At 46.6% G+C, this 26,455-nt stretch overlaps 1 protein-coding gene across 2 annotated transcripts in view; it reads left to right on the plus strand.

The window, feature by feature from the left end:
• FAM20C (FAM20C golgi associated secretory pathway kinase) overlaps positions 1–26,455 on the plus strand; it is a 57,395-nt gene continuing 30,940 nt past the window's right edge. Inside the window, exons 1-4 of one of the 2 annotated variants that reach the window (XM_038151094.1) lie at positions 1–1,279; positions 1,565–2,293; positions 4,013–4,188; positions 13,040–13,118. In XM_038151094.1, coding sequence (XP_038007022.1) covers positions 1,776–2,293; positions 4,013–4,188; positions 13,040–13,118 — 773 coding nt within the window. In that variant the 5' untranslated portion in view covers positions 1–1,279; positions 1,565–1,775. Of the gene's footprint in view, positions 2,294–4,012; positions 4,189–13,039; positions 13,119–26,455 lie in introns of both variants that reach the window. The other variant, XM_038151093.1, reaches the window with a different exon arrangement.

Genomic DNA, 26,455 nt, shown 5'->3' on the forward strand with positions numbered 1-26,455 from the left:
AAGAACCAGGACCAGCTTGCTCCTTCTTCCAGAGTGCCCTCGCTCTCAGACAACTGCCAGCAGCACTCTCCGGGCTGTGCTGGCCCCATGGCCACCGCTTCCATGAGCCCGCCGGGCCACCAGACACGGAGCCAGGCAGGAAGGGAGGGCAGCACGCTGCCGGGTTATCACCCCGGCGGGATCTCGGGTTAGACGGAGGCTGTTCCCCAGGGAAGCGGAGCCCGCGGCTGCCCGGGCTGACCTTGCCGGGCGGGGGGCGAGCGCAGCGGGCAATGCGCCTCTTGCCAGCCCGGGCGGCGGCGGAGCCGAGCGCCGATCCCAGCCCGGGCACACACACACCGCGCTGCTGCTTCGCAGCGCTGTTCCTGCAGATTCCTCTCTCCTCTAACGCTTCTCTTCTTTTTCTTTTCCCTTTATATGTATTTTTTCCCAAACCTTTGTGGAACAGACGCCCTCTCCTTGCCCCAGTTGGAGCTGCAGTAGAATGAAAAGGGGGGGTGGGAAGGAGGGAGGAGAGGAGGGAAAAAAAACCCTCTTTTGGTTGAGGTTTTCCTGTTACTATCACTGTAGCGTTTATTTAGCCAATCTCCTAACTATGACGTGAGGAAGGCAGGAATCATGGCTCGCTCATAATATTTAACACACCCACTGAAAGCTGGAGCTGCAGAGCTACTAGTCCAACCAGTCTCTAGAATTCAGTGTAGCTGAAAGAGGTTTTCACTCTGCACCTGCCAAAGATCTCTCCCCCCTTTTCCTCCTCTCCCCCCTTCTCTCTTCCATTCTCTCTCTCTTTAAAAGAAAGATCTGTAAGACCCAGCAGAGATCAAAGACCTCTTCGCTAAAAAGAACCTCTACTGATTTATATTAGTTTCTTTCCTCTAATCCTTCTTTCTCCCCCCCTTTTCTTTTTTTTTTTTTCTGTGCCATATTTAACCTTTATGTTGCAGTTGTGCCATCAGACAGTTTTGCAGCCAAAAAAAACCAACCCAAGCCAAAGCACAAGCCCAGCTCGGATACAGCAGCCACCCAGACTCGATCTCTGTTGAACTTACTAATCTCTCCCAAGCACTGGACGCGATGGATGAAGAAACTGGAACCGCTCTAAGAAAATGATTTTCCAGCCAATGTTCTTAAAGAGTCTGAGAGAAGAGAGGGAGCAAGAGCGAGCAGGGAGCGCTTCTGCTGCATCACTGCTCAAATCCAGGGGAAAGGAGTCAGCGTTTCCAGCACAGCCAAATATTATGGATGATTTTTTTTCTTCTGTCGCCTTTCTGCACAGGTTTTCTTAATATTTTTCTTTTCCCCCTCCTCCTCCCTATTTTTTTTTAAATTTTATTTAATCAGCGCCTGTGTCTGATGCCGGTTTCTCTCCGAGAGCCAGTTTTCCCTGTTTGTTGTGATCTCTGTAATAAAAAGAGGGAAAAATCGTGAACAGATGGCTTTCTATATTACCATGCCGCTGGCATTGTTTTCCTGTTGATTTTAAAGGCTCGGTCCGGAGCTCCTTTTTTTTTTTTTTTAATTTTTTTTCCCTTTTATTTTTTTTTTCCCTCCCCCTCCCAAGTTCTTGATGATACTGAGACATGAGGACCTATCGGGTTTAGCCTGTTTATTTCCCGGCGCCTATGGAGGTAACTTTATTGACTTGATCGCTCGCTTCCCGACCCGAGAGGAGCACGCCGGAGCCCCGGGGGGGGCCCGGCAGCCCCGCGCCCGCCCGGGCTCTGTCCGCCGCCTCCCCTCCCTCCCCCGGTAATTCATCAGCCGCCCCGGCCATGAAAATGCTCCTGGTCCGCAAGTTCCGGGTGCTGATCCTGATGGTGTTCCTCGTCGCCTGCACCATGCACATCATGATCGACCTGCTGCCGCGCCTGGAGCGCCGGGGCCCCGAGGGCCGCCCGGGCTGCTCCTGCCCGCCGCCCGCCGCCGCGCCGCCCCGCGCCGCCGCCGCGCCGCGCTGGCCCAGCAAGCACACGCTGCGGATCCTGCAGGACTTCAGCGCCGAGCCGGCCTCCAACCTCTCGTCGCAGTCGCGGGAGGCGGCGGAGCGGGCGGCGGGCGGCGGCGGCGGCGCGGGCGGCGGGGGCGCGGCGGCGGCGGGGAGGGCGCGGCGCTTGATCGGCCCCGGGGCGCCGCGCCCGCCGCCCCCCGCCAGCAACGCCGCCCCGCTGGCCGCGCTCTTCGAGCACCCGCTGTACCGCGCCGCCCTGCCCCCGCTGGCCGACGGCGACCTCCTCTTCAATGTCAACAGCGACATCAGGTTCAACCCGCGGGCGGCCGAGCAGCCCGAGTGGTGAGTGGGACCGGGGGGGACGCGGGGCCGGGAGGGCGGGGTGGGGACGTGGCGCGTCCCCCGGGTCGCTGCCCTGCGGTGGGAATGCGGGCTTTAGGGTGTCGTGGCTTTAGGGTGGAAGTGGGCAGAGGGGTGAACGGAGCGTTTCGGGCTCGCTGGGAAAAAGAGCAACCGTTCACCGGCTGGCCCGGTCGTGTTCCTTCGGAAAAGAAATGCCCTGAAATACAGAATAAACACGGGAGCACGGGAAGCGCTGAGGCCAAGGGGTCGGTCTGCCCCATCTCCAGCTGCAGCCGAGGAAGATGCTGCCAGAACGGTGTGAGGAAGAGGGTGAGCTCACGGCGAGCCTTCCTCCCCAGCACCTTCCCAGTCTCCCACCCAGAGGTGAAGGGGCTGAGCAGTGAGGCCAGACAGTAATACATTAACTTTTCTCAAAAGCAGGCTCCAGTGCCACAAAGGCATTCATCCTGGCAGGTATTTCCGCTTTCAGGATCTGATCTGTGCTACATTTTTCATCCTCAATTAATTCCCAGTGCCCTGCACCTCTGCTGCTCTCCAGCCTTCAAAGCAGTCAGTTGCCTCTGTGAATCGTATGCCCCGTTGGCTCCTAAGAAATGCTGAGAAATTCAATGACTGAAAAATCAAAAGGGTTGTCTAATACAACAGCACCCTCTTCCAAACACACTGACATTGTAATGTTTAAACAGCTGCATTGTACCGTGCAAAAGCTCTGTCAAGCTGCAGAGCAGCCAGCATGATCTAAACCTTTAGAAGGAGAGGATAAATAATTCTGATTTCCGCCCTATGAGCATGTGAATTGTCCAGGCCCCTGCCATCCAATAATCCTAACTGACTGTGAAGGGAAATAACCTGGAAAGTTTTGGATTCTCTGAAAGAAAAAAAAAAAAAGTCACAAATGCCTGAACATCTGGAGATGACTGTAAACACAGAGAACTCTGGATCAAAAATATGGGTTAGTCTGTTCAGCAGGAGAAGAGTGAAATCAACACTGAAATCCACAATGCAGCTGCCTGTTGTATGTATTTTCCTTAGCGGCTGCAGCCAAGGTTCACAGAATTAAAGTGGATTTCAGAAGGTAGTAATCATTTAGTTAATTCTTTGCTGTAGTAGGTTCCTGCTGCTCGGGAAGGGGCAAGACCAGCTAATTCCTCTTTAGCAGCCAGTTCAGAGTGATGCAGTTTCTCTCATTCTCCCTCTTTCAGAAGGAGCAGGGAGTGGGTGCATTGGGTACCACAGCTCAGGTTTGGCTGCACTCTTGGTTTCCTGTCCCATGTCCCTGTTAAATAAAGGTTCATGTTGATGCTGGTATTTGAGTCAGACCTGTAAAAGCTGTGTGCAACATAATGCAACCTAAACACCAGGTAAAACTTGAGCTCTGTGTTTCTGCTATGGAAGGGCCTCTGCCAACTCTCAGTGATGCCTCTCTGAGTTTTGCTCCTGACTTTCACGGGTGTTAAGTCAGGCAGGATGGGGGGACATGGGAATCCATCTCCCCGCTGTCCCCAGGTGAGAGAAGGCTCCCAGTGCAGGGAGGAACCCGGGACCTCTCTCCCTTCTACAGCACTTTGCTTTTCCAAGTTGTCCATTTTGAAGCTCTGTTTCTTGATGAGTGCTACAAACTGTAACATTATTTCTCTCTCCTCAATGTTGGGTTTTTCTTGTTCTTTTTTTTTTTTTTTTTTTTTTTTTTGGTGGTAGGCAAAATGAAGATCATCATGAAGAATTTTTGCCAACTGGAGAGACCTCCATAGACTCCTACCCAAACTGGTTAAAATTCCACATTGGCATTAATCGGTACGAGCTGTATTCCAGACATAATCCTGCAATTGAGGCTTTACTACAAGACCTTGTCTCCCAAAAGATAACCAGTGTTGGTATGTTTGGATATATGTTATTTTTATCATTATTTGCTCTTTGTTCAGGATCTCACTGTTGTTTGAATATTAATATTTTGCATAGCTTCTCTCCAGCATCCCTGCAACTTTGCTTTCCGACCTTCCTGCTCATTTTCCCTGCTAAACATAAAGAGATAATTCCAGCTCTGTATTACCTGAATAATTGCCAAGTCTGCCAGCAAGGCAAACCCCATTCATGTCAGAGATCCTTTAGTCACAATCAGGCTGAAAGTGCCCTCTTCAGTTATTTGAAATAAATACGCTGATAAAAAAAAAAAAAAAAAAAAAAAAAAAGGGTGGCAGAAAGCAGACAGCATCTTGCACGAGCTAGATTTGTATTACTGGCTGATTATTATTTACAAGGCTGTGCCTGGCAGCCCTGCCTTGCCAAGGGAGGAGAGGCTGCCCTGCAGCCCTGCTGCGGTGGCTGCGGGAGCATCCGGCACCGCGGGCTCTGCGGCTGCAGGAGCTGCAGCTTCCTCAGGCACGGCAGGGAGCTCCAGGCAAGGCAGCCTCCTGCCAAGCAGAGCTCAGCTCTGTTTGCTCTGCCTGTAAATCCTCAACAGGGATGTGCCCATGTCAGCCTTTGGCTCTGGTTAAACAAGGTGACACCGTTCGGGGCTTTTCTCCAGGGCTGTCTGATGGCAACGTGCGTCTTCTTGAATTTAGCTGCGTAGCTGCACAGGGAAAGAAATGTCACAACCTTAGATGAAAGCCCTGGGATACTAAACAAGTGCACACCCCGTGGTTTCCAGAGACAGGGAGTTGCAGCACAGGCAGTGGTTTCCATCCACCAGGCAGAAAATGGAGTTAACTTGTGCTGACCACAAAGTTGCAAAGTCCCTTTCAGAGGGATGAAATAGCAGGAGCTCTGTGAAAGTGCTGATGGTGTGTTGGCACCGTGGGATGAGGTCAGCAGGTCTTTAACCCTGCAAGGCAAAAATTCCCCTGGCTTCAGCAGGAAATGGTCTGGGCAAGAATAGCTCAAGCAGCCCTAAGGTTTACAATTTCCATTGTGTGAATCACAGCGGCTGCTGAGCAGGAATAAAGGAGATCCTTGGTCATCAGGAGTAGGCTGATTTAGCTGGTTGGGATGGAGTAGGTGTAAAATGCAGGATGCCACAGGAGACCTTCAGCCCAGTGAATCTTGCTGTGTTGGCTGTGCTCGGTGCACTGCTCTGCTGGAGCAGCACTTTGAATAAAGCTGGTTGTGGTACCCAGGTGCCATCCCACATGTTGGATTCAAGGGTCCAGTGGACTTGTAGCTCAGGAAAGAGGACAAACATGGGCTTGTTTATTAACCTGAGATGGGTTTTCTGTCCCCAAAAATCTGGACTGGGGAGATTCATTAAGGGGGTCATGTTTTCCCAATAAGCCATGTGTTTTCCCTTCCCCAGCTCAGAGGTGACACTGCAGGTAGCAGCAGACTGCCCATGCTCCTCTGGTCTGCACTGGAGGGTGATGAGGGCACCATATGGACACAGCCTGGGTGGTTTTCTCAAGGACAGCCCTCACCTTTCCTGACCTCACCCCTCAATACCCACCAAATTTTGGAATATTAGTGGCACATGCAAATGGGGATTTGAGCCAGCCCTTGGTAACACGTGTGTGAACATTGCTCCTTGGGCACATCCACTGGGGAGGGACAGGTGCAGTCTGTGCCCAACCCTGTCCCCACAGAGAGCAGCAGTGCCCAGGCTGTCCCCAGAGGGGCAGAGGTGATGCCCAGCTGAGCCATCGCTTGAGGTTTGCACAAAGTGCAGTGGCTGTAGCAGTTTGTACCACATGGCTGCTGAGTATTGATCTTTGCTCACCTCCCCAGCAGTCCAGAGCTCAGCTACACTGTCTGTGCAGGAGGAGAGGTCTGCAGCAAACTCAGCAGTGCTCGAGCCATGAATTTTGTCCCTCCTGCAGAGCAGGGGGATGGCTGAGGTGGATTAGGGACGTAGAAGCTGGTAGGAGAAAAAGGGAGGTACAAGCAAGAAATAGTAGTTCGGTGCTCACTTGATCTTCTGGGCTTGGTGTTCACTTGTGCTTTGGGCATGTGGCTTCACCTCTCCCTGCTTCAGCTGGCCTAGCAGCAAAGAATTATTGTCATAAAAAATGGGAGTGAAATCCTGACCCTGGTGACGTCAGTGGAAGTTTCTGCCACTTGCTTCCCCGGGGCCATGATTTCACCTAATGTGTCATACAGATGTATCATGGGGTTTCCATTAATTCTGGTTTTGATGGAGCTTTCTGATCAATGGGGGGAAAGGGCCATGGGAGCACAGAGGAAGATTTATGGTTGCTATTAGCAAGTCCCTTTGGGATTGTCTCTGTTAATGTTTGAACAAGGCTCTTAAGAGCATGGTAGGGCCTCTTATGCCTCTAACAAAAACACAGAGCCATGGTTTCTAGCAATGAATCAGGATAATTTCCATAAATTAAACCATGAGGTGTATTTGGTATCGTTGTTGGCCGCTATGGGAACTGACAGGGAATGATTCCTACATAAATCCCAGTCTAAAATCAAGTATATGGAAAGGGAAGGGGAGGGACTTTTGCCAATATAGAGATGCCAGGATCTGAATTTTGGTGTTAGCATACACTGCCTAACCCTGTGGGGTTTCAGGAGCTTTGTCAGCTAGCAAAGAAAGAAAGAGCATATTGCTAATACACTTTTTAAAATTATTTTTTTTTTGTACAATGTAACTTCTCTTATTTTATGTTGCAAATTCTTTGGATGTTTAAAAATACATGTTTTAAAGTAATTCCTGCCAGTTTTCAGCTTTACTGCGGAGCAGCAGAGGGATTCAAAAGCATGTAAGCTGATTAATAAAGAGTAATATATTTGACCAAAGAACATTTATAGGGCTGTTACATTCTTTGCATATTCCTGCTTATCTTCTAATTAGCCTTGCTTTTATTTTCCTTATGGTCAATTTTTGCTGGGTTGGTTTTTTTTTTTCAAGGCAGCTGGAAAGATGTCAAGAGTATAGAAGAAATTGAAACCTTGATAATGTCTGGACTTCAGGCTCCTTTTAGCAAGCAGGACAATTAAATATACAGGGTTACATGCATTAGGTGAAATGGGATATGGCTTTATCCAGTTTCTTCCCAGTGTTCAGTTTACTTTGGCTCTAATAGAATTAGATGATTTGCCTGATACCTACAGCAATTAGATCCAAACTGCAGCAAAGCAGCATTCTTGGCCAGGCTGTGATTTCTCTGCTCACCCTGCGTTGTTTATGGGTGAGAGTGGGGAGCAGACTGATCCCCCACATCTGCCAGGACCACTCACACGACTCTGTCATGTACAGTGGTATTTTAAAATGAAAACGGTGACAGAAGCAATTCCCAGGAGCGGGGAGCACCAAGGTGACATTTTCTTGATGTTAAAGTTTAAATGGAGCAAATCCATGGATGGGAAGGAGCATCCATCCAGCTCCCACAGTGACACCTAGAGCTGGCCTGGGAAAGGACAGGGTTACCCAGCCCTGGGTTGGGGATGTTCCTGTGCCCTGCGTCTATATATACACATATTTCCTATTCATTTTCTTCAGCATAAAGGGATAGCTCTTAATTTGATTTAACTCACTGAAAATTTCCTCTTGCCATAAATAGGAGCCTAGAGAGAATTGTTTTTCCACTGAGCACTGAAGCCTGGCTTTCAGAAGCACATGCACAGGCAATTGCACATTTCCTTTACTTTTCATAGCTGCTTATTGCATGCATAAATAACCATAGTTAGCTATTTTCTTGCATATTTACAAGATGTCTGTGCATAATTGTGGCAGCACTATCAGCAGTTTAGCACCAGCTCTGGCATTTCCATTGGAGGGGCACTGTGGGCTTGCTGTCCAGAGGAGATTCCCTGTAAGCAGAATAGACTTTGTAATTCCTCTGAGGAGCTGGGACTTATTTTTTTGATTCTTTAGGTTCTCTGGTTGTAAAGAGAACTGACTGCCTGACTGAGGTAATCTGTGAATCTGTGATGCCTTCAGTTTGTGCAGGCAGTAATTAGAAAGCAAGTGTGTGAGATTACTCACACTGGGAATAAAAGCTGCAATTACCTGAGGTGGACTCTGCTGCAAGGCAGGGAAAGAAAAGAGAAAAGGGAATGACAACATTTTAAATATTGAACATAAATTCTGGCCCTAAAGAAAATGGTGAACATCTCATCCAAAGGGAAGGAAAAAGTGCTTCTGAGAACTTGTGAAAAACAATGAAATGTAGCATCTTTGATTTACTGCATAAGGAAACAATGAATCTGCCAAGAGTCAGCAGATTGATTTAATGTACAATTCCAGATGAAAGGAGGGGACTTACAGCAAAGCCTTAGAATAATTTCACAGGTCTCTTCCCCTGCAGAAATCTTTCAATTTCTTGACTAAAAGTCCAGAAAGTCCTTTAAAAACAAGTTAGCAGAATTGGCCAAGGAAGGACAAACTAAGAGATGATGAGGGCTTGAATTTATTTTTGAATATGTTCTTTACAGCTTGTACAGGGCCATGTCTCCAGCCTGGGGCAGAGCATTACTTGTTAAAACCAATCAACATGTTTATGTTAGATTTAAGCTTGATCTATAAATAGGAATCCAAAATGGATCTGAGCATCCTCTGTTTCAGATGTTAACTGCATCCCAGGCTGTGACTGTATCTCACTTCTCCGGCATTAGCTCTGCATAATTAAATACATTTTAAAATGTTTGTTGGATGCTGACCAAAAGAATCAGGAAAAGTTCAGAGATCCTATTGGGACTCTCTTCATCAGAAAACCATATGATTTGGACAGGCTGGTAGCATTAGGGCTGCCATGGAGCAAAGCAGAGGAGCTGGAAAGCCAGAGCAGTTGGAATTCCAAATCCCTTTGGGACAAATCCCTCTGGGCAGCATTGTCAGTGCCAGGCAGCAGCCAGAAACCCTGTAGCATACAGCTTGAAAAGATGCCTGGGAGATGATAGCTGGGACACCTTTTGTATTGGATGGGGTCTGTGGCTTGGGGAGGGAACCCTGGACTTGTGTTGGTGAGGTGACAAGGTGGGGAAGTCACACATGGCAGGTGGCCATGGCAGCAGGCTCAGGGATGTAAATGGAGTGGGGATTTTTGCAGGCTTGATCCAAAGTCTGTCAGAGAAAACAGAAGGAATCCCACCAATTTCACTAATCTTTGGACAAGACTCTAATCCCAAACATTCAAGCAAAAAGATATCTCAGGGAATTTTTTGCAAAGCCTCCTGAAGTTAGGAAGATTTCTGATCACACCCTAGAGCCCTTACACTGGGTTAACAGGAAAGGTTAATGCTGCTTTCCATTTCCTTCTACTTTGGAGGGAAAAGAGAGGCTTTGAATTGCCTGAAGATGAAAAGTAATGATGGCATTGGGATTTGTTTTTAGCAGTGTGCCAGTACATCCAGGAGCTGTGTGAAACTTGATTTGAAGTACCTGCTGTGAGCTAGCAGGTTTATAAAGCCTGTAAAGAGCTGTTTGTGACCTGTGGTGTTACAGTATATTAAAATACTTAAAAAAAATAAAAGGTGAATTTAGAGTGTGACTAGTGTTGGAGTCAGCACAGCCTTGTGTTGCAAGGTTGTTGTAAAAATCCCTGGACCTGCTGCTCACAGACGTGACAGATTGCAGTGGTGCAGCAGCCTGCACTCCTTGGAAAATGGGATGTGCTGCTCCTGGGTGTTGTACATTCTTCAGGAATGGCCCTGTGGGCAGCAGATAAAGGCACGAGGATGTCTCCAGATGAGTAAATGATGTTTGTTTGGGACAAATCCCTGGAAGATGACAGGCCACAGTGGCCAGAGGGACATGTTTAACTGAGGCTGGGCAGGAAAGGTAGTTCCTGGAGGAGCACAGCTCAGAAAAGGAGAGGGGAGCCAGTGTGCAGATGTGATGCTAAGTTAGGACAGGGCAAGTGATCTGATCTAGAGTGGATCATCTCCAGTGAGATCGGCTCTTCTCTGGCATTGCCACATCCAAAATTTGGGCACCCTGGGCTGCTCCAAGGCTGCTTAGCTTGCAGGTACAATCTTGTCGAGCTCAAAGGAACACTCCAAGCTTAGGTGTTCCCCTCTCTGCAGGGATTACAATGTCAAAATCCAGCCTCACCCACAGCCTGGCCAGCACAGCTGTGGCACTGGAAGAGCAGACAAAGTGGGAACAGCTGCAGTGAGCCTGGGCAATGGAGGAAGCCAAGGTGGAATTCCGGCACTGGGGGGAAGCCAAGGTGGAATTCTGGCACTTGGGGGGAAGCCAAGGTGGAGCCCTGGCATTGTGGGGAAGCCAAGGTGCAGCTCTGGCACTGGGGGGAAGCCAAGGTGGAATTCCAGCACTGGGGGGAAGCCAAGGTGGAGCCCTGGCATTGTGGGGAAGCCAAGGTGCAGCTCTGGCACTGGGGGGAAGCCAAGGTGGAATTCCAGCACTGGGGGGAAGCCAAGGTGGAGCCCTGGCATTGTGGGGAAGCCAAGGTGCAGCTCTGGCACTGGGGGGAAGCCAAGGTGGAATTCTGGCACTGGGGGGAAGCCAAGGTGCAGCTCAGGCATCGGGGCATTTTCCATGCTCCATGTGGGTTCCACCCTGCCCTGCCCTAAAGCACAATGGGACACAATTCCCACCAGTGTCCCCCTCTGGTTTCAGAGTTCCAAAGCGTGCTCCCAGCAGCAGTGGAGGAGCCAGCAAAACTTGTGTTGGGGTGAGGCTACTGGTGCAACCAATTAAGGCAATACAATAAGATGGATCTAAAAAGATGAGGGAGATGCTTTTGTCTTACTTCAGCTCAGTTCCTTCTGACAGGAAACCAGGCTTTTGTGTCTCATGGAAGAATTATTCTGAATTGTTAATCTTCATACATTTCCCTGCTTGGTGATGACATCCTCGCTGTTGAGTTTGGCTGCTAACAAAATCATTATCTGTTGAGTGGCTTTAATTAGCTGAGAAACCAGTCCTTTTAGTATCTGAAGCTCTGTGCCTAGAGAAGGGTGTGCTGGAACTTCCTTTTTTTCCTTCTTTGCATTGCTGAGGTGGCAGGGGGGTTAGATTAGTGGATCTTTAAGGTCCCTTCCAACCCAGGCCATTCTGTGAGTCCATGTTTCTTTGAAATGCCAGGCCTGGGGTGGTGGCTGGGCAGGGAAGGTGGTGGGGACTGCCCTGTGTGTGTGCCTGTGGGCATGGGGCAAGGGCAGCTCCAGCTGCCCACACTAACCAGGGCTGCTTCCAGAATACACAGATGGCCCCAGGGCACCACAGGCAGGGTTTGGACTGGAAAGTTTCTGCTTCTCATTGTTCTCAGGCTCTGAGCTGGGCATGAAAAAGCCTTGTGCTCCTCCTGCCCTCAGGTGCAGCTCAACTGACCTGTCCTGCACAGGGGAGGGAGTTTAATCCAGGAAAGCCCTCTGCTTCTCCTTTACCTGGTCAGTGCAAATTGCTTAATGCCCTTTAATTTCTAATTATTTATTTGTTCCTTTGGGATAAAGTGGAAAGGCAAGAGAAGGCTGGGATCAGCAAAACAGCAGGACAGGAGGGATTTTGTTCTAGGAGAAGTGTAATTACACTGACCAGATTTGCATAGCATTTTGTTGCAAAAATATAGGTTACAAGTGCTGAAAGAGAGCTGATGACCTATCAGTGATAAGGCACAGAGATGAGTAATTAAAAAGATGTGCAGCTAATGGCATTGGTTTGAGAAAAAACATGTACAAGCTGTATAGGTGGAACGAGGGTAACTCTCAGCCAGAATTTACAGAGAAAGATAACTTGACATTTTATGTAGTTCTCCATTGACATGGCTTTTGTCAGAGCTGCAAAGAAAGGGATTGATTATCTGATGATTCTTAAAAAGCATCTTGAAAAGACTGACTCATCCACACAGCCCTGCTGGCCTTCCCAGCACAGAGGTGCATTTAGGAGTCAGGCTATAGGTCATTTCATTTATTAGGAAGCTTGTGATTGAGGCAGCAGAAAAGCAGACGCTTTCTGAAGTATATGTTATGTTTGTCTTTTTTAAGTAGCGTTAACATCACGTAAAATGCATTTTTATGAATTCTTATATTTTTTTAAAATCCTAATTTAAAAAACACTGTGATCTGGCTGTTACTGTGACACTGTCCAAGTTTTTCAGAATGGTATGAATGAGTATCAAATTCCCATTAGCTCCCAGCTGGAAAATGAGCAAAGTCACTGTCCTTGTCACCTTCACTGTCCTTTTGTGCCCTCTCAGCCAGGCCAGGCTGCTCTGCACAGCTCTGCTCTCATGTATGAACCACCTTGGGATCCCTGGAAGGTGATGGCTGGGCTTGGCTACATTTCCATTGTGCACAGAGGAGGTGAATTTACATATCTCTGCTGCTCAGGAACAGTTATTAAAATCGCAGCAGAGATCAGAGATTGCTACAGTATCTGCTCATACTTTTAATTAAGGCTCTGTCTGCTGTGCACTGGGCTGTACATCCCAGCTGCAGCTGTCTCTGAAAGCACCCCATCTCCTTTCCCAGTGTGAGTCCCTTGTTAAAAGGGACTGCAAAAGCAAGAGATGGAGAAAACAAGACTCCAGTGGTCTGCTCCTAGGGTTACCGTTCATCCGGGGTGCTTATGGAGCCCATGGTGGCCCGAAAAAGCCAAAAAGTGTCAGGAAATACAACCCATGTTTAGTCTTGGTCAGCACTCAAAGCCCTTCCCTGTACTCTGCTGAATAATCTGTTGCCCAGTTGGGATGACCCTGATCACTCTGATACCACAGTGCTGAACTGATACAGAGAAAACCAGGTATGATTTGAGTTACAGGAAGCAGTGTCAGTAGATCCACGTGTCTCATTTTAAAGCTGTTTTGTGTTTTTCCCCCACAGCAATGAAATCAGGAGGCACCCAGCTGAAGCTGATCATGACATTCCAGAACTATGGACAAGCATTGTTTAAACCAATGAAGTAAGTAAAAAAAGTCTGTGATTTAAAGTGGAATTGTGGTGGAGTAGCCATTTTCTCAGCTGTTAAATTTTGCTGTAGGATGTCCCAAGGCTAATGTGTCTGGTTCCTGGGCCTTGCTGCTGAGCCTGGAGCTCCAGCGTCTGTTGGTCCCTTGTCCTGCTAGACTGGTCTTGGGAAGAGATGCTGAGGAGGCTTCAGAGACATTACAGTGTTCTCAGGAATGTTACTCACTCTGATCTCCGTGAAATCTCCTGTCATAAATACAGGATGCTTTCAGCCTTTCTATCTTATGTAAACTTATTCCACAGGTCTGAGCTTTATCTAGTGTCAGTGCTCCTCTGGAGCATGGCCAGACAAGAGAGATGATTCAGAACAGCTTTGGGAAGAGCTAAAGAGTATTTGTCTGATAAATTAGAATTTAATCAGTTGATTTATTGTTGTTTGCATTAAAGAGTTGTATTAGTCATTTCATTGGGTCTATGCTGAATCTGTGAAAATGAGTTTATCCAAGAGTGGTACTGCAAGGTAATGACTCTGGAGAGAAAGGGAAGGACTAGGATTATGCAGCCTTGATTTGTGCCTGCCTGGATCCCATTGAGATGAGAGAAGTTATTCAGATACAAAACAGACTCCTGAATCCTGACCTGTATGTTTGTGTTGTAAGAAGGAAAATGACTCTGTGCTCCTTGTAGAGGGTTTAGCAAAGACACCCAGGGCTGCAAAGTGTTTAATGGAGCTATTCAGTACCTGTGTCGAGGGTACCACTGGAATCATAAATTCATTTCCTTTTTTTGTTCCCACTGTAGGGAAGTTCAGTTAATTTCCTCTAAGATGATCCATAGAAGACTAAAGTAGCTGAGAATGGGTGGTTTGGAATGTGTTGGTGCTGTGTTAGAGCTGTAGTGGGGAGCACAGCTCAGGAGGGAACTGCTGATTGGAGACTGAGACATTCTGTCTGTTCCACGACAGATTTTGCTGTAGAATGACTTTAGACAAGTACAGACTTTATTTTATTTTACTGCCAGAAGGGTCAAAAAAGTGATCTGGCTTTCCTTCAACCCAAGTTTGAGCAGGAACCCTCCCTATGTGCCTCTGTCCTGGAATCACAAGAAAATCCCATGAACTTACAGAGAGCACAAGGCATTTCTGCAAAGGCCAAATGCTTCTGTGTCATTTCCCAAATTGCACACAAATCTCTCCACATTTCTAGGGGATTGCTGGCTGCCTGGGAGAGGCTGGAGGAAGCACAGATAATACTGGCAACTCAAAGGGAAGGTGGTACCAGAGAGCATCTGCTCCAACACCTGCCCTTCCTCTCGCTGTGCTCTCCCTGAGGGTTTAGATCACCAGGGCACGAGCCCATCCCCTTTATCTGCAGGTTTGATGCATATAGGCACAATTCCTAATCATGACTTGTCCCACATGCAAAATCAAGAGCCAGGGGGATTGAGGCTGCCTTTGAGTATTCGGCAGAGTCGTGGTTGCACTGTTGGCTTTTCACATAGTGTGTGACATGCTGCTTCTGCATCTCCTCAGATGCAGATAATCTCAGCCTTTAGCATTGGTGTGACATTGTGATTCTGGGAGTGCTAATGAGGTCAAATCAAAATACTGCACAATGCACAGCTTCAGCAAGATGATGGATGACAACAGAGGTCTAGCCACGTTCCTGTGTAGAAGCAATTACTACCACCCACTAGAACAATATCAGAAAATGATGATGTCTTAATGATGGCTTGATTTGAGGGGCAGAAACCCCCTCTTTTCTCACTGCTCTTTGCCCTGCAGAAACCCCTGGAAGAAGCATTCAGCAGCTGCTTTTCCAGGCAGCACACCTTCCAGGAGCAGCACTGCTGCAAATGTGCTGAGTGTGGCTGAGCATATTAGTGATTTGGAATAAGGGTGTTTGCAAGCATTTGTCTTCACTCTGATAACAGGAAACAGGGAGCCAGATGCTCAGCTAGCATAAATCTTCCTAGCTCCTTTGGCATCTGGTCCCACTGGCCTCTTTCTCCACCTTATGGACTGTGGTTGATGAAGTTCTTGGAGAGTTTTGCAGCATCATTCTTTAGACAGAAATAAGCAGCCTGGAATGAAATCTAAAAAAAAAAAGAAAAAAAAAAAAGAAAGAAATAAAAAACCAGGCTTTAAATCTATGAGACTTATGCTTGTAGGATCTTCTTAAGGCTCTTGACAGCTTCCAGGATGTTTCTTGTGCTTCTCCTTTTCTACAGGGTACCGTTTTTATCCAGCCTCACAAAGCTGGATATTCCTGCCCAGGACAAGAGGCTGTAGGTAGCTCAGAGACACTTCTGCTCATCAGGGCTGGCAGACAATTTTTTCCTAAGTAGTTGAGAGCCATAAAATGTCATCCTGGTGGCTACTTCTGAGATGAGCTCATTGAAGGAAGCCATTGGTGGGTACTCAGGTTGTCTCCACCTGGTGCATCCTATGTTTCACTTGTTTCTGTGTTATCAGCTCCGTGGCTTTTCAAAGCAGCAGAAATTACTTTTTTTTTTTTTCCTCGTGACTTGATAAGCCTCTTCAGACAAGCAACCTCCTTCCTGAACCCCAGGTAACATGACTGTTAGACAGGGCTGAGTGTAGGATTTCAAGCCTGATCCCAAGGAATATTGATAATCCAGGGTTTCCCATCCTGAGATCTCAAATACTGAAAAGCTGCATGCTGTGAAGTACATGGAGGGTATTCTGTAGACACGAGGCCAGTCCCAGGCTCTGCTTGGATTTGATTTGCTGGAATTGCCTGGAAAGCTGTTTTTGCCACACAAAGCTGTACTCAGTGTCTTCCAAACTGAATTAATACCTGTTTGAGTGGGATTGCAGCAGAGAGCAGAGACCATGCCAGCCCTTCCCTGCCACAGCTGGGCATCTGCTCATGGGAGGGGAGCTCTCCAGACCTTTGGCAGTGCCTTCTACAGGGCAGCCACAGCAAACTGTGCTCCCTGGAAAACTGCTGAACACACTGCAGAACTCTTCTGACTGGCTCTGCCCTTTCCCAGCCTCCCAATTCCATGCTGAATTTATCCAGGGAGCAAGCCAGCTCCGGAAAAGCCCAGGCAGAATTTGGAAATGGGGAAATGAGAATCAGCCTTTGGCATCTTTTGTGCTCTGTGTTTGACATTAACTGACAGCTCTTCATCTGGTCATTGATTCAGGCTAGTGGAGCAAATGAGGGAAGTGTAGCACTCAGGGAAATGTGATAGCAGTAAATAAAGCCTGATCAGCTGCAATTATTTTATTTATCCATGGCTTTGCATCTTCATTTCTGAAATAATTGCCCATAAAGTATTGCAGAAGAAGCCAAATCTATTTATAAATCCTATGGCCCAGTAATAATAATTCCAAATGCATGATAGAAAAAGCACGTATTTGCTAAAACTCCAGGGAAGATTTAATGTATTTGCGATGTATTTTACAGTTAATGTGTACTTTTATTTAGCTCACAACAGTTCAATCATACAAAATTATTACCATATGGGACAGGAAAAAAATAGCAACTTCCCCTCCTTCCATGATTAGTGTATCTAACTGTACTAGTACTGTACATACAACATAATAAAATTTATTTCCATGGCTGCTGATATCTGCAGTTGCAGCTTTCTATATGACTTATCAGGTAGGGATGGGTAGAGCCATAAATGTCAAAAGAGTTTTGGCTCACTTGTCCAAAAGGAGCATTTGTAGCTTTGTAGTTTTATTTGGTTTCCCCTTAGTTTCTGCTGGCTCGTGGAGTTAAATAGCTGGCTCAGCCACAAAACCAACACACTATTTTTCTCCTCCCAAGGCTTTATTCTTGAAGAGGGAAATTCTGCTCCAGCAGAGCCAGCATTAGGATTCCTATTGCACATACTTGTGCCAGAGTTTTGAGAGAGGTTTTTACAGTTCCTTATGGAAAAGCCAAATAGGATAAGGTAGAAAATTATACCTTGTTATTGAAGTTGTGAGAAAAGTGTCCTGTGGTCTGTTTTTAGGAATGACATCTCTCATTCTCATTTTTATTCTGCATTGTACAAATGTGTGCAAGGGGTATTCATTATAAAATCTTTGAGGCTCATTTATTCCATCCAAAGAAATACTACTGTATCTAGTGAACTCAGTTTTTACTGAACACATAAAAGCCAGTTCTGCTCCAACTTTAGATTTTACTTGATATTTTTAACATCTTCTTTCTTTTCTTCTGATTTTACAAGTCACAGTACAGGATTAGAAAGAGTCACATGACTCTTTCTTCCAGTAGATGAAGTTTGCAGTTCAAGTCTTTAATAAAGTAGACCCAATTAGTCTTAGGGGGATAGCAGGCCAGAAGAGGATTTTGGGGTTGTGAAATCCAGTCCCCTTGAATCATGAGCATTCATTAACTGATCAAACACTGCTGACTGTGTTATTTGTAACTTTGACTCTCACTGTCCCTCCTGGAACTTGCTGCTGTGGGAATAATGCTGCCCATGGGAGCATCTCCATGTTCCTGCAGCCTTCAGAGCCCTGACCCATCCCAGTGCCAGCCACAAAACTGGCTGGTAGCCACAGTCTGGGGCAAACTGCTTCTCTGCTGAAACAAGCACACCCGCCTTTCAGTTCTGCAATGCTCCTGTAGCTATCTCATGGCTCAGAGACACAGCTGCTGTTAACTGGGCTGAGATCAAGCAGCCAAGGCCATGGAAAAGCTAATACTGTCCCTCAGGGGTGTGGATGTGACACCTGGAGATGTGGCGTAGTGATCAAGGCCGTGTGCTGGGTGTTGAGTTGGGAGATGGGCTTGGCAGTGCTGTGTTAGTGGTTGGACTCAATGATCTTAGGGGTCTTTCCCAGTTTAAATGAGAATATGATTCAGTGATTTTTGTTTCAATTGGCAAAGCACAGCTTTTCACTGGGTTTTAGATGTCATACTTAGAGGGACAAAGGATTAGCAACATTCTTCAAGTTTCTCTTTGATTTGCTTTTAGGACTGTTCAACAAATAATGCATCCTTTGATAGGGATATTAAATAGTCCAAACAATCCCTGTAATACAAACAACTGTTAATTGCTTTCATTTCCCACAGTTCTAGTCCCTTTCTGAAGTTGTGGCTGTTGTACCTGGGAAGTGCAGCCTCCAGGCTTGATTATCATATCAATTAGGGTGGTGTAATCCTTCTGCACTGGTGGCACTGCTTCCAAGCCAGAGGAGTTGAAATGAACTGCAGGATGGAGGCTGCTGAAAGATTGCTTTCCTTATTACATTGCATCTCATGCTGTTTTGAGGAAATACGTTTTGCCAACCTGTTACATGTGAGCTGGCAGGCATCCAGTATAAACATACTGTTATAAGTCAACATAGCAATTAAATCAAATTGCAGTGTTTTCTCTGAGCAGCTAGAGAAGTGAGATGTGCATCCAGTAGCTGCTCTGCTAGGAGCCTTGCAGGATTAGCACTTTGACACTCTGGAATGTGCTGTGTGAAACCCAGCTGATGGTCACTGGTCAAAGTACAGCCCAGCCACTGAGGTTTGTCCCTGGGCTAAGCAGTGTTACTGTGCCAGTCACTGCCTCTGTGCAAGGTGGGTTACAGGAGAGCTAAGGTTGAATAAAGTGGTTGGAAAGGCTGAAACTGGCAATCCCAGCATTCAGTTCATGTAGGGAGTATTTTAAAATTGCAAGGAATGCTCTCGTTATATCACGAAGAGGAAGTGCTTTCATTGCTGCTGCAAGGAATAATCAGTAATCAGATATTCTATGGACCTCATCCATGAGATTTGGGGCTTTTTAAGGGCATTCAAATCCTTGCCAGCCAAATCCCTGCTGAAATGTTTACCTGAATGAGACTGATAGGCACATTTGATTGTACTTATATCAGGCATAAATCTGGAGTTAACTGGATGAATTATATCCTTTGATATTTAAAGTGCATGAGATCTGAATGTGGTCCTAAATAAGGACAGTGGAGGATGCTGTGTAGTATTTTAGCTCTTTAACTTTTGGTATATTATGCATGAACTGTTTTTCCCTCTTATAACTAATCCTGTTCATCAGATCAGATTTCTTCAGTATTTCAGTGCCAATTGTGTTTCAGGACTCAGCAGTGCCTCTGGTCCAAATCTCATTTATGCAGATTGGAAAATTTGTGGTGACTTCAAGGGGAGCTGGATCAGGATTGAGGCTGACTGATGGCCCTGGACAGCAGTGAAATCCAATCTCTGTCCACCACTGTGCTCTGCATTTCCCCTTGCCACAGCTCAGCAACTGCTGGTTGGAATATTGATCAGTCCCATCCAGCTCAGGAGCAATTTGTTCTTGAATTCTGCAAACATGTTCATGGAATGACCCCAGAGTCAATGTCTGCAAGCCCAGGTAGCTCAAAGGGTGTCCATTCAGATTAGGGTCTGCAGGGATCTGTGACAGCAGATTTCACCGTGCCAGCAGCCAGGAAGGGAAGATAAACCTCCTTCCCTCTCTGGGCAGCAGCTCTGGTGTGCTGTCCCTGGATTATCCCCTCCTGGAGCAAGGCAGGATCTCCTCTAAGCCAGGACTGGGCAATGTGTGTCCCAGTGCTGGGAGGGAGCAGACCTTCTTCCGACACACCAGGGCTGTTTGCTGGATATCACCATCTCCATGGGGTTCAGCTCCATCCCACTTCCCAGCACTGGAAGCTGCCATCCACCACTCCTGGTGAATTATCCCCAAAATCCCTCTCTCCTGACTTCCCCATGGCATCTTCAGCTCCTGACAGAGACGACTTTGCTCTGCAGCTCACAGAAATGCCAAAACCACAATCTCTGTCTGGGGCTTTTTGCACAGCCTTCCAGCCTTGCATTTTTCCTCAGCTCTTTTGTTGGGCTGGTTTTGGCAGATGATAACAGGATGCTCCATATCTATTTTTTTTCTTGTCTTGCACCAACACAAATGGGCACAGGTGCTGCCCATACCTGCCCCTTAACACTGTTTGAAGGGCGACCTGAGTCTGCAGTCACATTTTACAGTACAGAATTGTCTCTGCTTGATTAGCTGCCTTCCAGCTACTCATAGAATCTTGCTAATTAGTCTTTGGGAACAAAGACATGCTGGTGTTTATTTTTTCTTTAAAAGCCAGTTATTGCAGCAGCTAACTTTTCCTTTTTTTTTTTTTTTTTTTTACATTACCACAGTATATTAGGAAAGAACCATCTTCAGTGTCTGATTTTAATCAAGCCACTTCTTCACTTTAATTTTCTGCATACCAAGAAGTGCAGTCCTGTGGCTTTGTCTTTTAATCAGGGAGGCACTTTAGCTCCTCAGTTCCTTATTTCACACAGTTTACCATGTATCAACGGTGCAGAAAAGCAAAGAGCTGGCATGAAATGCATAGTCTGTAATTTACTGCTGAGTAGCAGGGCTTGGCACTCAGGGGACTGGTGGAGCACTGAGGTAAGATGTCCTAGTAATTCTAAGCAAAAAAAATGTGTCCACAATGTTTTCAGTTGGATATGGAGATACTGCTACCCTAAAACATTCCATGGGAATTTGTCTGTGTTTCTCTACAATTTATAATCCTTAAACTAGTCTCCAGAGGCCAAAATTCAGGGAGGGGAAAATGATTTGTGCAAGACTTGTGGCGTAAGCCACAGGCTGAGGCTGTTTTCTCTCTGGAGCAGCACACACGGCTTTGTCCTGAGGATGAGTTGCACCGTCCTCATCTTGCCCTTTGGGAGGAGTTATTTTTGGATGTTTTATGGAGCTAAATTGCTCTTTCTCTGCCCCTGGTCTTTATCTCACACAGAGACAGCTCTGGGGATCACCAGGCTTTGGAGGAGGCAACTGGGGATTTGGCCACTTGTGCCAAGAATTGTTTGAAGTTTGTCAGCTCATTTAAGCCTCAACATTTCTACAGGTTTTTGAGTTAGGGCTGCTGGTCATCCAAAGGGGCAGGAGATAAGCAGCAGTGAAATGGATCTGATGAAACAGCAAGTGTAGGACTGAGGACCGTGCCCGGCTTCTCCAGGGGTCACCAGTTCGGGCAGCACAGTTCTGTGGTCAGTGACAGTGCAAAAATGGTGTGGCATTTAGGACAGACTCACAGTCTGTCCTGCAGGTCGAGACAGGAAGGTTTTGGCAAAGCTTAGGAGAGAGGGCACAGCATAAATCCAAATGACGCCCTTGGCATGGTGCTGTGGGTGACTCACTGCTGTAAATCAACAAAAAAAGTGTGTTTCAAATAGCCATAATAGCTGTTAATAACACAGATTTAGGGCACGTTGAAAGCTCCTGAGTTTTTATTTTTTTTCCTTTTCAGTGTTTAGTTCAATAGTCTTAGTACTTTTCTTCTTAATTATAATTTTTCACCCTGCTGTAGTGTTCTGCATATGGGTAAATAAAAGTGAGAAAGCCTGAAAGACTCATTTGCATGTGAAGAAGTAGCAGAAACACAGAGTAGCATCTGCAAACGTGTGGGAGCTGGAGAGTAGCGGGGGGACAGCAAAACTGTTGTAAATAGAAGCAGCTTAAAGTGCAGGATTATGTGCTGTGGATAATAAAACACCCCAAGCCAGCACATAAGCCAGATACTGTTCTCAGCAGCAGCATCCAACTGATCCTGTCAGCACTTCAAGGCCCTTTTGTAAACCTTGCTAATTGGTAGTCCAAATTCATCGTGCCAGGGTGTTCACCTGGCCAGAGGACATGTATGGCTGGCCATGGAGACCTGTGATACCAGAAATATTGCACACAGACTTTAGCTACACATAGGCTGTATATGGATTTCAAACTGCTTTGATTAACTGGCACCAGCAGCAAAAGAAATGGAGATGTTAAATAAATCTGTTGGTTTAATGGGAAATCTGGCAATAATTGGTATAATTTTCTTTGGTTTCCAGTACGACTGACTTGTATTTAGTTTGAGTCTGTCTCATGATACACAAAAAGGGAATTTTGACCCAGTATATTTGTGTTTTCCTGTATTCTCTGCCTGTTTGAATCACCACTCTTAGATAACGCAGCCAAAATTCTCAAACAAACCTCTTCTGCGTCTGATTCTTTAGGGGGTTTATTAGGCAGAAAATCTGATTCCCAGGGCATAAAACCCAGAGATTTTTCAGCCTTTCATGTTGCAAACCCAGGTTTTGTGTCAGGGCCCTGAGTGAGCCCCAGCCAAGAGGAGGGAGAGTAGTGCTGTAGTTCTGAGCCAGCTCTGCCTTCTGGGCTGGCAATGGCAGACAATTGACAGCAAAATCCTGGTTTTCTCCATAGGATTGAAATGTGGGGCTAGGGGTTGTTGGCAGTAGAAGGATGGGGTGCAGCAAGAAGCATTTGTGCCAGCCCTGGAAAAGGTGGGGACAGCGGCTGTCCCTTCAGCTCGACCCAGTGCCACCACGAGGGCAGAGTCTGCTTTTCCCATTACCTAATTTTCCTGTTCCCAGAGCCAGCTCCAATTTTGCAGCCTCTCAGGTAAAGGAGCTGGGTAACTGGGATTTTAGCCCAAACCTTGCCCTTTTATGCTCTGCCTGACCTACTTGTCACAGCCCGTGGGGAGCCACAGGGGTTTCTGCTTCGTTTGTGCTTCTCTTCCAAGAGTCAGGCTTTTGTGCCCAGTGCTATCATGGTGCCTTGAAGTTATCTTGGCATACTCTGGGTATTTTGGTACAGAAGCTGGTTTTTCTATGCTTCAGTAGCACTCAGGGCACTGATGTTTCGCCTGGAGCATGGCAAAGCTCTCATGCTGCAGCGTGGAGGGCAGTGCCAGTCTGGAGCGAGCCCGTGGCCCCGGGCACTGTGAGCACAGACAGGCCCTGCTCTGTTAGCAGTCAGTGAGAGATGGATTCTGCAGCAGATCCAGGCCACCTATTCAAGTCCAGGTTCTTTTGGCACCCGTGAAATTGTCTGACAACTTGTGAGCGGGCAGAGTGCCATGTGAGCAGATGGGCTGGCTGTCCTGGCAGCCAAGAGCCTGGGATGCTCAGCTGGCAGAGGGGAATGGGAGCTGAGCTCCTCGCTGCTCCTGTCCAAATGCCTGTCCCTTCTGAAGTTACCCTGGGAAGAGCAGGCACAGGGGGTGTCTGGCATGGGCACGGGGTGTTCCACGGCAGTGATACCCCCACATTCTGCCATGGGCTCTGCTGCTCCATCACCAAGAACAAGGCAGTTTCTGAGATGCTCTCAGCCTGCGCTCCCCTCTGGGGACAGCTGGCACCTGCCACCATCCTGTGTCCTCCAGAGGCCCACCTTGAAGGCAACAGCAAAACAATTATTTTTTTTAACTACCTCTGCTAGGTGGTTTCCTGTGAGAAGTGAATCCTGAGATAAAGGGATTAAAACATCCTCTTCGAGGCTTCAGAATTGTCACAAGGACTTTCTCCAGGGAAGGCCTTAATGCTCATCACCCTGAGGGGCAGCTCTCCTCACACAGGCATGCACTGCGTGATGATTGACACATCATTAATTAACTGTTATTAATTAACCCCATAATCTGAAGGGATGGGGAAGGAATTCCTTGCAGGGCTGTATCCTGTCATTTCTTTGAACACTGGAGTCCCCTGTTCTGCTGCATTCCCACACCCATCTGGCTTTGGGACTGAAGAAGCTCATAAAGAAGGCAGGACTAATGAACAGCCTTTTACAGGCCCCCATCAACTGCCTTCATTTCCTGGCAGCCACAGTTCAAACAAATTTTGCAGGAGAGCAACTATTTGTATCTATTACTCAGAGTTTAGAGGAGGAGGAAAATGGAAAAAAAAAAAACAAACAAATTGGAGAATTGGTTGTTGCCTTTCAGACTCCCCTTGCTCCCTGCTGTGTAGGGTGTGATGCTGTGAAGGATAAAGGATCTGTCCCTGATATAACACAGGTTCCACATGTCCCATCCCTCCTATTGGAATGGTCATGCTACATAAGCCCAAAATTTGGACAGGGAACCAGTCCAGCCTCCCCTTGTTTACTCCATTGTGATTCCCTCCCTCCCCACAGCTCTCCAGCCCCAAACTGTGCTGAAGGGCTGAGCTGCACCCAGAACAGCAGCACAAGGGACAGTTCTTCTCCTGCTGACTTCAGCAGGGCTTTGCTGGTGTCCATGAAGACTTTATTCTGCTCTCATCCTCTTGAGCCAGCTCATATCTTGTGCCAGCTCTGCCTAGTGACCACTAACAATGTCCCTGTCAGGCAGCAGCATGATTATAGCTTTATTTCACTAATTTTGTCTGCATTTGCCTTTCAAGGAGCAACAATGCAGCAATTCTGTAGTCTAAATGTGGCCTAAGGGCAGAAATTACCCTGTTTGCCCACAAACACCAGATTCTTGGGGTGATGCCAGTCTCAGTAAGACATCAGTGGTGCTGATAAGCCAATAGTCATAACCACTGATCAGTGCTTTGCTGATGTTCTGTTCTGTGTTCAATATTGTTGACTCCACACCTTTGCTGTTCTGTGCTGCATCCTTTGGCAGGAGAGAGACCTTCTGAGTGATCAGAGTGGTACCTGGGCTGCAGGAGGTGCCCAGACCCCTGTAATTCTTGGCATGGCTGGCTCCTTTTACTCAGGGTTGTAAATCAGTGCTCATCCCTCAGTTCCAGGCCCAGCAGTATTAATCCTGCCATTTTGTGTCTCTGCAATTGGGAACAGCCTCCTGTTGCTGACATCTGAATCACATTTTTAACAATTTCCTTTGTTATATAAAATGATGCCAAAGCAAACAGTGGTGTTGGAGGCTCACTGTCTGGTTTAAATAATACAGACCTTTAAATGGATGAGGACTATGAATAATTTTAATGTAGATCCTGGGTTTGTGGTGTTTACTTGCTTGTTTTCGAAGGATTTTTTAAAAATAATTTTCCCTGGCAATGTAAGCCTGTCACTCTTGCAGCAGGACAGTTTGGAAAAGCTCCCTGATCCCTCTTAGCTAATTGTACTCTTATTATGTTATTGGATTCTCTCATCTTTCCCTTCTACTAAAAATTTTTATTGAATTGCCTTAAATTGCACCAATTCTATATTGCAATGTCTTCTAGATTTAAAAGCTACATGTATTGAAACTATTTTGGTGTTACCAAAGGTATTTAATATCTGTGAACTTAAGGAATGTATTTTCTGGCACTCAGCAGTGATTCCAAAGCCCCAAAGAATTACACTCAACAGCCCTGAATTTCAAACCACTGCAAGCAAGGAATACAAATCCATCAACAGGAGCAGGATTTTAATTGCTTTTGAATGATTCTATAGAAATCTAAAATTGCTTTTGGTATGAAAAACATCCCAATTTTTGTCTGTGAAGAGGTTTTAATTCTGGCGAATAAAATAAGTGGTTGTTGGAATAATACAAGATTTTTTCCCCTCTGACTGTGTAGCTGTTCCTACAGCCCCTGCCTGCTGGGATTTTATCCTTGAGCAGTGAGACATTGGAGTTCATCAGATATTATACGTGGCAATTGCCAAGCCAGGAGAGGCTGTTTGGTGGCTGGAAGATTTGTGCTTCTATTGCATTCACTGTTAAAAAATGAGACCACCTGCATCCTTTTGCAATGTGACCTTCTCTAGCTGGTTAAATGTTGTGTTTTCTTTGTGATCTGATCTGATTTTAAGGGTAATCAAAAGACCAACAGTGCTTTAAAACCGAATAATACCTTGACTCTTCTTTTACAGTTTTCCTTTCTTTTCTTTTTTTTTTCCCTCTCTTTTTTTTTTTTTTTTAATGAAAGGAATGAAAACCTTTGCAGACATTTCTACATCTGGCTTAGCTTCTAGTTACATGCATCCTCAGGGAGTGCTGGGAAATATTACTTCTCCTGTTTAGAAGAGAGGTAAATGAGTCATATTTTCCAAAATTGTTTTCAAGGAAAGGGATATCAGAAATTCAGAAATTGTTTGTATTTTCCTGTTTAATAGATTTAGTGAACACTTAAAATCTGGTCTGCATCAGGAGAGAAGCAGCACCAGGGTGTGAGTGGCTCCTTTGCCTTGGCAGATGGCAAAACCTGCCCAGCTGGCAGCTCCCAGCACAGAATCCACAGCTGAGCCCCCCAGGGATGAGGCAGCCTGAGGGTCCTTTTCCTGTCCCACCCCTTTCTTGTGTAGGGGGTCAAATGCTGCAGCCCTCCTGGCCTGTAGAGGAAATAAAATCTGCTCTCTTGTCTCATCCCAGCATTTCTGTGTGTGAATCAGCTGGAGGAATCCCCTTCCCCTCCCTAAAATATTTAGGATGTCCAAAGATATCCAGGGCACCCAGACTGGAGGGCACAGTGGAGGCTGAGACCCTGAACGAGTCTCAGCCCAGGTCAGGGCACAACAAAGTTGCCATATCCTCCATGTCCACCCAAAGCAAATCACTGATAAGCTAAACCTTCTCAAAGGTGTTCAAGGACATCAACAGACATGGCTCAA

Source organism: Motacilla alba, chromosome 14 (assembly GCF_015832195.1).
Source record: "Motacilla alba alba isolate MOTALB_02 chromosome 14, Motacilla_alba_V1.0_pri, whole genome shotgun sequence".
Classification (NCBI taxonomy): Eukaryota; Metazoa; Chordata; class Aves; order Passeriformes; family Motacillidae; genus Motacilla; species Motacilla alba.